General features: G+C 35.9%; 1 protein-coding gene across 1 annotated transcript; it reads left to right on the plus strand.

Annotated features, from left to right (window-relative positions):
* Positions 1-29: 29 nt before the first annotated feature.
* On the plus strand, positions 30-849 carry LOC105461780 (xanthine dehydrogenase-like; the record flags this gene model as incomplete). The annotated part of the gene is made up of 2 exons (XM_011708287.1): positions 30-324; positions 713-849. Coding segments are annotated over exons 1-2 (360 nt in total), but the record flags the coding sequence as incomplete, so codon positions are not given.
* Between the last annotated feature and the right edge of the window lie 9 nt (positions 850-858).

Raw genomic sequence — 858 nt, forward strand, 5'->3', positions numbered from 1 at the left:
GTGTGCTCGTCCGATCTTGCAAAAAGGTGCTGGAGAAGCCCAACATTATCTTTGGAGGGATAAACAAGCGTTTTCTTCACGCGTCTAGTACAGAGCAATTCATGATAGGTAAATCTATCTTCGACAAACAAGTGCTTAAGGCCGCTTTGGAAACATTGTTTAATGAACTGAACCCCGATCATGTGCTGCCTGACTATTCACCGAAATTCCGAAGGACACTCGCCATGGGATTATTTTATAAGTTTGTCTTGAGCATCAAACCGGAGAACATAAATCCCAGATTCCGTAGCGGGGAATTTATAATGGAACGAGGTCTCTCGTCAGGTACAAATAAAGTAACCAGTACATTTTTGAACGTAAATCTTCATTTTTAAGTATTTTTTCGCGTTCAAAGATTCAATATTTTTCATTCTATTTTTGTCTGTATTTGTAACAATGAAAGAAATTAACATATATCTTTGTTTTACATGTGTTAAAATCTAGATATGTTTTAAAATCTTACTGTTAACTTGATTAATCTTAAAATCTTGATAATAAATAAATAAAATTGAATTAATTAATTAATTAATAAAGTTGATTAAAGAAATAAATATGATTGTGAAAATTGACCTTGTCATGACCTTGTCATGACCTTGTCATAAAAAATCGGATTTCGTAATCCGATCTAATTGATCGCCCGAATTGTGCACATGAAAACACATGGTCATCCTAGGTACGCAGGACTTTGACGCGGATAAAACACTGTGGCCAGTGAATAAGCCCATGCCGAAATTAGATGCCATTAAGCAGACATCGGGCGAAGCCCAATATTGCAATGATCTGCCTCCTTATCCTAGAGAAGTATTTTGCGCTTTCGTC

Source organism: Wasmannia auropunctata, unplaced genomic scaffold (genome assembly GCF_000956235.1).
Source record: "Wasmannia auropunctata unplaced genomic scaffold, wasmannia.A_1.0 LD278037.1, whole genome shotgun sequence".
Taxonomy (NCBI): Eukaryota; Metazoa; Arthropoda; class Insecta; order Hymenoptera; family Formicidae; genus Wasmannia; species Wasmannia auropunctata.